The sequence below is a fragment of the Hordeum vulgare genome, chromosome 6H (genome assembly GCF_904849725.1).
Source record: "Hordeum vulgare subsp. vulgare chromosome 6H, MorexV3_pseudomolecules_assembly, whole genome shotgun sequence".
Taxonomy (NCBI): Eukaryota; Viridiplantae; Streptophyta; class Magnoliopsida; order Poales; family Poaceae; genus Hordeum; species Hordeum vulgare.
This window is the reverse complement of record NC_058523.1, coordinates 261539103-261548370: the sequence shown is the minus strand read 5'-3', so window position 1 is coordinate 261548370 and position 9268 is coordinate 261539103. Positions and strand designations below refer to the sequence as shown.

At 49.2% G+C, this 9268-nt stretch overlaps 1 protein-coding gene across 1 annotated transcript; it reads left to right on the top strand.

The window, feature by feature from the left end:
- Nucleotides 1-214: 214 nt before the first annotated feature.
- On the top strand, nt 215-1922 carry LOC123406221 (probable metal-nicotianamine transporter YSL16). Its single transcript, XM_045099709.1, has 5 exons — nt 215-623; nt 740-912; nt 1292-1434; nt 1546-1735; nt 1818-1922. The coding sequence occupies exons 1-5, from the start codon at nt 245-247 to the stop codon at nt 1920-1922; spliced, it is 990 nt and encodes a 329-aa protein (XP_044955644.1). The 5' UTR covers nt 215-244.
- The last annotated feature ends 7346 nt before the right edge of the window (nt 1923-9268 follow it).

Genomic DNA, 9268 nt, shown 5'->3' with positions numbered 1-9268 from the left:
TACTGTGTGACGCCTAAACCGTCGGCGCTACACAAAAGGGCCACGCTGGCGCTATAGGATCCACCCCGACCGTGTGACGCCTAAGCCTCGGGCGTTGCACATGTTGCAGTGTGACGCCGAGCTCTTAGGCGCCATACATGCATTCCACCTCCCAAAGCCCGACGCCAGCGGCCACAGGGAAGCCTCCAACTAGTCCCGTGCCTCGAGGAAGTCGGTGGCCCCGAGGGCCTTCGAGGGAGCCGAAATGGACCACCACGACCTGGGCGTGTCTGGCGAGATCGAGAAGATGCCGTGCGAGGCCGCAGCGGACATGGAGTCGGAGCCGGCGGGGGCGGCGCGTGCGGCCAAGCGTGTGCCGCCGTGGCGCGAGCAGGTCATGGTCCGCGGCATGGTGGCGGCGCTGCTGATCGGCGTGGTGTACACCGTGATCGTCATGAAGCTCAGCCTCACCACGGGGCTCGTCCCCACGCTCAACGTCTCCGCCGCGCTGCTCGCCTTCCTCGCGCTCCGTGGATGGACGCACGCGCTCCACCGCCTCGGCATTGCGTCCCGCCCCTTCACCCACCAGGAGAACACCGTCGTCCACACTTGCGTCGTCGCCTGCTACACCATCGGCTTCGGTGGTAAGCATCAACCAGTTAATTACTCGCCAATTCAGCACCCCCGCCATTGTCGACTACATTTCCAGATCAAATCTTGATTACTGATCCCTGCTCTGCGATGAATCCTAACCATGCAGGTGGGTTCGGGTCCTTCTTGCTGGGGCTGGACAAGAAGACGTATGACCTGTCTGGGGTGAACACGTCGGGCAACGTGCTGAGGAGCTACAAGGAGCCCGGCATCAGCTGGATGATGGGCTTCCTCCTCGCCATCAGCTTCTTCGGCCTCCTCACCCTGCTCCCCCTCAGAAAGGTACAAACAATTCCTCCTCTGCTCTCTCCGTGTCCATGGCGAGCCGCACTTCCTGATTTTTTGGGGTCGTTGCTGTTACTGTCACAAGAACTGAAACTTTGGCACTGCTTGACAGACCGTACCATCAGGGTTGCGGTCACTGACGACGATTAGTCCCCTCACCTCCTACCCAAAAAATTATTTTCCCTTGTTCTCACTTGTTAACCGGAATTTCAACATCGATGACCAACCCCCAAGTCATCGTTTGGCACAATGCTGACGGAACCTAATCTGCATTTTATTTTCTTCTTGATGAGAAAGATATTTACAATCAAGTGATTTCGTAGTCGCAATTGGTCTTCAATTTTACTGACGATTTGGTGAAACCAAACACTTTCATGTACTGGTGATCGACTACAAGCTAACCTACCCAAGTGGGACTGCCACTGCCGTGCTCATAAACGGATTCGACACACCTCAAGGAGATAAGAATGCAAGGTTCCTCCAATTCCCCACCTTCGGGCTCAAAGCCTCGAAGCAAACGTAAAGTCTATATATGACTTCTTTTTTCTCGCTAAACAATTCTAGGTTTCAATGGTTGAAAATGCATCACAAAAGTTCACCGTTGTAATAACTCGTCGATTCCTTCGCCAGATTTTTCTTTGACTTCAGCCTCACGTATGTCGGCGCCGGGATGATCTGCTCGCGCCTGGTCAACCTCTCTCTCCTCTTCGACGCCGTCCTCTCCTGGGGCGTAATGTGGCCGCTCATGAGCAAGCATGAGGGCAAGTGGTACTCAGCCAAGGCCTCTGCCAGCACCATGACAGGCCTCGACGGCTACAAGGTGTGTGAGTGTTGATGAATTTTAGGTGTTCGTCAAGGACTAGCACAGGAACAATGGCTTAAGTTGTCCCCTCCATGTTTAGGCCTTCCTGTGCATTGCGCTGCTCATTGGCGACGGCTTCTACAACTTCCTTAAAGTAATCCTCGTCACCCTCAAGAGCATACACGAGAAATCGCAGCGCGGCTGACTCGAGGCACGGGACAAGTTGGAGGCTTCCCTGTGGCCGCTGACGTCGGGCTTTGGGCGGTGGAATCCATGTGTGACGTCTAAGAGCTCGGCGTCACACTGCAGCATGTGCAACGCCCGAGGCTTAGGCGTCACACGGTCGGGGTGGGTCCTTCAGCGCAAGCGTGGCCCTTTTGTGTGGCGCCGACGGCTTAGGCGTCACACAGTGTAGTATGGAGCCTACGCGTCGAGCGCCACACAAAAGGGTCAGCTAGATGAATTTTTTTTAAACTAAGTTTAATCTATGAATTAATTCAGAAAAAGGTTAAATTTGTTCATTTTGCCGGGTTTGCACCGTGATGGACGATTCTCACGCGGCTCGAGCATGCTCGATAGCGCGCAGGCACAGTGCAATATTTGGGAAACAATTGTACCCCCGACCCTCAGCTCACGTCACAAGATCCCCTTCTCTCTCCCATCACCACGGAACGACGTCGTCCCCCGCGCGCGCTACTTCACGCGGGACTTGGGCTCGCCCGCCGGAATCCCGCGGGCCAGGCTCTCCTCTCCTCACCACGTCCCCAGGTATGCCTACTCCCCTCATTCCACTCCCGTCTCGACCTGCCGAATGCCACCACTGTTTGCACTCCTTGCAACAAGGGGATCTGTTGATGTGTCGGTGCGGCATTCGGGGCATTCGTTGTTGTGAGTGGGTCGCGATTTCGTAGCGGAGCGGAGGGTACGGGGATGATGGTAATGCTGCTCCCCGCCGTTGACCTCGCTGTGTTGGTCAACGCCGTGAGGGTTTTACCATGCGTGCCTCGGGCGATGGTGGAGTTGGATGGGAGAGAGATAGAGTTCGTCTGCCTTGGCTGGCTGATGGATGGATTGTGCCACACCAGCGTGAACGCGTGTGAGGCTGCGGACGCTCACTGGTCACGAGGTTGTGGTGTTTGATCAAGAAAGGGGGTTTAGACTGCGCGCTAAAAGAGACTGACACCCGAATATGGATTGGGCATTTCGCTGGTTATGACCGAGTATTGTGGTGTGCGAAATGAATCTCGCCAGTCTACTGACCGATTTGGAAATTGGTGGTTTTTGGGGCTGTTGTAAGTTTTTTTTTTTCTGACTTGTTCGAAAAGAGCCATGATTCCTTCCCTATAACCTGTCATACTGATAGTATAGTACCTCATCCAGTACTAGAGCGGTTACGTGGATTACTAGGTGGAGTTAGTTTTCTTGCTTTTCAACTTTTGGTGGTAAACTGCACTGCGCTGGCTATTGAACCACAACAAACATGTTACTCTCGGTCTGATTTGATCACATATATATTTACATCTCATGGTGAATACTGCTTGACTCCTTGTCCTTTTTCTTACATGAGTTCAATGACTCCTTTGCAATCTACATGCAAGCTCCAATATGTAACCCTAACTGAGCAAGGACCATATGGTAGTTAGGGGCCTCCCGGCCGGGAGGATTCCAATGGGATCATTCCACACACCATCGAGATCTAGGGTTCATGGTTTTTAAGGCGTCGAAGCATTTTAAGGTGTTGGGGGGCGCCTCAACGCCTAGGCGCTTAAAGCGCGAGGCGAGGCGATGCCTTAGTTCATTTTTTTCATCGGTGTGTTCCCCACTCTCTCCCCCAGCAGCACAGCACAACACAGCAGCACAGAAGTGAGGGGCGGAGAGGAAAGAGACCATGGGGAGAGAGGGCAGTCGTACCTTGTTGCCCTGCTGGGGGAGGGATGCGCCAGGGGAGGAGAGGAAGCTTGGCCGGCGATGGTGTCACGCCCAAGATGCGACCCTATCCTCAATATGGCACGAAGGCCTCGTCAGGGATAGAAGCACATCTCGTCGTGTCATAAGAATGGATATCGTTACAAGTACATGTACTGAAAAGAAGATATATATATATATATATATATATATATATATATATATATATATATATATATATATATATATATATATTGGCTTACACTCGCCACAAGCTACATCAGAGTCACAGCAGTACAATACCTATTCATCAAGAGTAAGAGCAGGGTCCGACTACGGACGAAAACAAACGAGAAAAGAAGAACGACGTCCATCCTTCTATTCCAGGCTGCCGGTCTGGAACCCATCCTAGATCGAAGAAGAAGAAGAAGAAGCAACTCCAAATGATCAATCAACGCGCTCGCGTCAAGTACCCTTTACCTGTACCTGCAACTGGTGTTGTAGTAATCTGTGAGCCACAGGGGACTCAACAATCTCATTTCGAAAGGTATCAAGACTAGCAAGGCTTAATGGGTGAGGCATGGATAAGTGGTGAGGTTGCAGCAGCGGCTAAGCATATATTTGGTGGCTAAACTTACGAGTACAATAAATAAGAGAGGGAAGATCCACGCATAACGGACGTGTACTAATCATGATCAAATGAATGATCCTGAACACCTACCTACGCCAGACATAACCCCACCGTGTCCTCGTTCGGAGAAGGAACTCACGAAAGAGACAGTCACGGTTACGCACACAGTTAGCATAATTTAATTAAGTTAACTTCAAGTTATCTAGAACCAGTGTTAAACAAAGTTTCCACGTTGCCACATAACCGCGGACACGGCTTTCCGAAAAGATTTAACCCTGCAGGGGTGCTCCAACTAGTCCATCACAAATTACCACAAACCGCATAGAAATCCTCAATCACGAAGATCGCGATCTCGTCGGATTCCCTAGTGGAAAACCTCAACTCTAGGATTATCCAAAGCATCACCGGAATTCCGATGCACAAGATATTTCGTCAAAGGTAAAACTAATCCAGGAAGGCCGCCCGACGTGTCGACGATCCCGATAGGAGCCACGTATCTCGTTATCAGGACACGACGGATGAGCGATGGTTACCACGCCAAACGCCGAGTTGCCCCGGGTAGCGTTAATAAGCTATTCTGTTTTGGACCAACACTCATAAGGAGCACTGGCCCGGGGGGTGATTAAATTATCCTAGGGGTCCGAAAAGTCCCTATGCAATTTTATTAGGTGATTAGGCAAATGTAGTACCAAAGTTGGGCTTGCCAGACCAGCTTTAATCTAAAACGAATTATCAATGGGGTCCCCATAACAACCCCGATCGTGTTAGGAGCGCTCAATTATGGAACATAACATCGGTAGCCGAAACTAAGGGGGCAAAGGTGAAACAAAACACCAGGCTAGAAAGGCCGAGCCTTCCACCTTTTACCAAGTATATAGGTGCATTAAATTAAATAGCATTTGATATGGTGATATGACAAGGAACCCATGCTTTCACATAGAAGCAATTGCACCTGCAACTAGCAACACTAACACAAGGTTAAGCAAGCAGTAACATAGCCAATCAGTGGTTTGCTAGGTCGAACAGGTTGAAGGTTAACATGGCATTGTTGAGAGGCTGATATTTAACATGTGGTAGGCAACGAGACTTAATCGATAGAAGCGATAAAACTAGCATGGCAATGATAGAAATGGTATCTGGGAAATGGTCATCTTGCCTGAGATCCCGCTTGGAAGAAGAATGCCTCCGTGAAGCAAACGAACCGACGTAGTCGACCGGGTCCTCACATCTGACACGCTTGCGGAGCTCTATCGAGACGGGGGAAACCGGAACAAGCATCAACAAACGATATTCACCACACGATGCACAACACAAATGATGCATGAGCAGCTGAATACATGCAAGTCACGACATGACAATTCACGACAATCAAACACTACACATTAAGTGAAGTTCAATATGCAACGAGTTGCATATTGACGAAACTCCACGTTTATTTATTTAGTTCTATCCCGATTAGGTACACGGCAATATTAAATGTGCTTAAACATGGCAAGAGGTGAAGCGTAATTTAAACTACCTATCTAGGCATTTTAAATGAGGTTGGAAATGACATATAACACCTCCGAGACGACCTCACATGTTAATTTACAGTTCTGTCCAGATCTGAACTAACACATTTAATTAGTTTTTAAACAGCAAAACAAATAGGTTCACGTGATCCTACACGTCATTTCAAGCAATCTACGCATAGAGAACATCTCCAACGGAGCTACGGATCAAAAGATACAAGCACCGCAAGATATGATGGCATGAATGCAATATGTGTGCAACGACGTTCGCGAGCACTTCAAAACATAAAACCAGCAAGAGAAAATGAAACTACACGAGATTCTAAGCAAGTTTCATGTAGGACACGATCAAATCGGAGCTACGGTTCAACAACTACGAGCAAAACAAGAAATCACCACAATCTGCCAAAATCAGCCACATAGCATTTTCTATACCCCACAACTACGAGCTACTCAACTCAAATATAATCAACCAAGGCATGACACGAAAGAGGGCAAGAAGCACTACAACAAACAACTAACAACAACTAGCATGACAGCAAGGAACACTAGGAAAAGAAGACACAAAATGGCATCTCAGACACTATTTCAGACTTGGTGAAAATTACACTTCATGAAAGTGCAGTTTTCGATCTGAAGGCATATTGACAGCAGCAAAATCATAAGCTACAGGACTCCAAATAGCATGAAAATTCACAGCATGCTAGAGAATCACAAGGGTTACAACTAACTTCATTGCACAAACCTCAAAAGAGCTACAGAACAAAAGATAGAAGCACGACAAGACAGCAACAAAATATAACAGATCCCAGACTTAGAAATATTTCAGCACCTACAAAATCAGCACTATTTCTAGCAACTTAAGAGCAAGCAAACCACACCTAAACATGCATTTCTATTGCAACCAAAAATACCAGAGGCTAGAGTAAACATCCAAGAACAACTCCCTAGTTGGCAACTTAATCAAACGAAGCACGGAATAAATCCTACGAAAAAGACAAGAGGGCAACATGGCAAAATATCGCGCGAACTAACTTGCTCAAAAGCTAAATCTAATTGCACAGAAAAATCACATGGATTTTTCTACCCCGGAAACATATAAAATATGTGGGGTTGCAACACAAAAATATTGCCACACGTAAATGCGAGATAATAACCTATACACGGAAAATAAACTAGCGGCAAATCCCTGCGCGCAAAAATACCAATGACCACTCTACAATACATGGAAAAGTGGTTCCTAAAACATGGGCATTTAACCTACGACATACGAGCAATCCGGACTTGAGCGAAAATTAAATACGGGCACTATCCTATCTAGACAGCACACTAAACTAGGTGTTAGGCACGCTAAACGACGTCAAACAAATACGCAAGTTGGATAATCGTATTCTACACGAAATTCTATACCAAAACCATATACAACTCATCGCGATCCGACTTACGGAATAGAAACTACGGTCGTTTTAAAATACGTCTATTTTTCTGGAATTAATTAATTCCGAAAACTCCTAAATTACTAACGGGCCTAGCACGGGCGCAACGTAGTTAAAAGGTGCATAGGCGGGGGGGGAGGATCTCAGCCTCACCTTGGGCCGGTTGGAGGGGCTGTGGAGATGGGCCGGGGTCGGTGGAGAATGGAGCTGCTGCTCCTGCTGGGCCGAGGGCGAGGGAGCCGGCCCAGGCGAGGTGGGAGGCCCACACGGGGCGATGCGAGGCCCGCTCGTCCCCGTCCCCGATCCAGATCAGGATCGCGGGGGGAGGAGCAGAGGTGGCGCACTCCGGAGGCCGGTGCGGGCACACGGCCACGACGAGACACCAGCGGACGGGGAGGGGCACAAGGGCGCGGCGAGGACGGCCACGGCGAGCCGGGACCGGCGCAGTTCGGGGGGCGGAGGAGCAAGGCGCACGATCTCCGGCCGGTTGCTGCTACATCTCCGGCGATGTCGGGGACGACCGGAGGAAGGCGGCGGGAGGCTGCCGGAGGGGCTGACGACGAGGCGAGCCGACGCGAGATGCGGGGCGGCGACGAGGAGGCGGCGGGGTACGGCGGCTCGGGGCTGCGGCCTCGGGCACGGGCAGCCATGGACGGGGAGCTCGGGAGCTCGGGGCAGAACGGGCACTGCGGTCATCCGGACGTGTCCGGTTTGACCGCGGACATGTCCGGTAGGTGGGAAGGGTGGCTGTCCCAAAATGGATAGGAGGGGAAGATTAAATAAGAAAGGGGGTTAGGGTTACCCGAATCCACTTCCATTTTCGACCGCGGGATCACGATCGGGCGGTCACGGACTCGGGAATGGAATAGAAGGGCTAGACTGGCTGTGTAGAGTGGCTAGGTGGGGACGAGAGGGATGGTGGGCGACGCGGCAACGAGTTTTAAAACACCAACAACCGTCCGACGATAGACCGAATACGGTGCCGCTACGGTCGACCGTTCGGGTATGAGACGGATTCCGATCGCAATGAAATTGGACAGGCGGCCTAGCTATAACTATTACGACCGCATGCCAAGTTTCACCCCGATCAGAGAAAGTTTTCAACACACTTTTAAAACAGGGTTTTGACGATGCCGCGGGCGCGTGCGAGTGCGGTCGGGCTCAGAACGGACAACGACGAGAACCGACAACTAACAACAGATGCAAGTTTTGAAAACTGGCGGCAACGAGATGCCGATGCAATGCTGATGATGCGCATGATGCGATGATGATGCGACAAAAGAAAATAGACACACGACGAAAATGGAAAGAAAGGGGAATCTTCTGGAACGTCGGTCTCGGGCTCTCACAACTCTCCTACACTACAAGAGTATCTCGCCCCGAGATCCAAGAATGAAAAGGAGAGAGGATGAGAAAGAACAAGAGGTAAAAATTTAATCGCTTCTTTGACAAACGAGTGAAACCAACGATCCTTGAAAGTTGCAAAGAGATGAGGAATGATATTTGAAAGAAGCAAGAATTCACAAAAATTTCGGCAGCACTTCGGTAGGAAAATTGGACAAAAAATCCGATAAGATGGTAGAAATTGACAACATACATAACAAACAACTAAATAGAACAAGGGAACACCATGATCTTGACAGAACAAGAAGGTAGACCCAAAAGAGCAACATCACAATGCCTCCGGAACAAGAGAATATGAACTAGCTCATACGGAAGAAGAGAATGAAGAAAAGAATGACAACTACTATCTCAAATGAACTTGGCAAGCATCCATGCAAGAAGAATTGAACGGAGTTGTTGACAAAACAACAACGAAAAGAAAAAGACAGTAGTGGGCTTATGAAAATCATCTCAACATTTATGAGGTGACAACCAACCACTAAAAGAAACAAGGATTGTTTGGGAGAAACAAGATATGAACAATTTCTTACACCAAGAGGATACATTGAGAACTTGGATTAATGACAAGCACCATAATAGCAGAATCCATTGGAAAAGCTTTAGGTGAAATCCCAAACCAAGATAGCTCAATGAAGAAATCATGGATTGAAAATATCTCATGATC